The sequence below is a fragment of the Melanostigma gelatinosum genome (assembly GCF_949748355.1).
Source record: "Melanostigma gelatinosum genome assembly, chromosome: 12".
Classification (NCBI taxonomy): Eukaryota; Metazoa; Chordata; class Actinopteri; order Perciformes; family Zoarcidae; genus Melanostigma; species Melanostigma gelatinosum.
The window spans coordinates 12,518,654-12,519,797 of record NC_136645.1 but is presented as its reverse complement, the minus strand read 5'-3'; the positions used below and the strand labels follow the sequence as shown (position 1 = coordinate 12,519,797).

At 50.6% G+C, this 1,144-nt stretch overlaps 1 protein-coding gene across 1 annotated transcript in view; it reads right to left on the bottom strand.

Moving 5' to 3' along the window:
* Positions 1 to 390: 390 nt before the first annotated feature.
* Positions 391 to 1,144, bottom strand: part of LOC306785704 (uncharacterized protein) — a gene marked incomplete at both ends in the record, with an annotated part of 9,349 nt that continues 8,595 nt past the window's right edge. The window contains 2 exons of the mRNA XM_079280159.1: positions 391 to 652; positions 767 to 1,052. Of these exons, the coding sequence (XP_079136285.1) occupies positions 391 to 652; positions 767 to 1,052 (548 nt within the window). The remainder of the gene's footprint in view (positions 653 to 766; positions 1,053 to 1,144) is intronic.

The following is a 1,144-nucleotide window of genomic DNA, read 5'->3' as shown; positions in this document are numbered from 1 at the left end:
TCACACCCCACCTTTGAAAGTCACGTCACTGTCCATACTTATCAGTGTGCATGATTAGAGCGAGTGGTGGGATGACGTTATGCAAACACATAAGGCAGTTCATGGGAAGGTAACCACAACATAGAGGTGTGAGATAACAGGAGTCATTGAAAGTTTTGTGCTGCCTCCATTATTCAGGTGGAGATGTGTCTGCAACAAGTAACAGTGCAGTGTCAGCATATCGCCATCGGATCAGTGCCATTACGGCATCATCAGAAACTATTCGACCTGCAATACAATTTCAATTGTAACTGTTGCTTTTCCCAGGTGAGCAGGCTCTGCAGACTGAGGTGCCGGTCCGCTCTCGCACGAACTTGAAGTCAGTTTTGCATCTCAGAGCTTTTGGTCAAGTCAGTGGAGTATTCTGTGGAGGTATCTCTCTGAGTTGTTCTCTCCTCCTCTCCTCAGTCCTGAGCTGGTTCTGACTGGTCTCTCCGAAGTCCCTGCAGGGCCCTGGCTCTCAGTTAGTACCCCTGTGGCCGCTGTACCTCTTCCTGTTGTCCCTATGGAGGTGTGTCGGCGTGTCTCTGGACTGCTGTGTGCTCCTCCGGCCTCAGACACACTCTCCTCCCCGGGATCCTTCCCCTGGCTGCTTGGCGAGCTCTCTCCGATCCTGAACATAAATGTTGTTGAAAACAATATGGATGCCACATAATATTTAAAAAAGTCACGATGATGAATGATCTGAATGTATATGAAATCAGAATCACACCAGCAGTTTTGCTACCTGAGGTGATTGAAGGCTCGTAGCCAGTGTGAGCCCAACACCTCTCTCCCGTTGGCCCTTAGTCCTCTCCGGTGACTCCGGGTCCTCAGTCCTTTCAAAGCCTGAGCCAGTTCAGCCTCATCTCCGTGACCCCAGACCAGCTGGGCCCTCTGCTCCGCATCTTGATCCCCCGCTGACCTGAATAGTCTCTGTAGCTGCCACAGATTCACGTCGCTGAAAATGTTCGCAGAGCCAGCCTTCCTACTCCTCCTCTCAGCCAGCCGCCACAGCGAGGAGGGGCCCGCTCCTAATCATTGTCTTTAACACCAAATACACACGTTTTATGTCACTCTCACACGGAGCCATCTAAAAAATACATATTACAGGGAGTAACTGAGA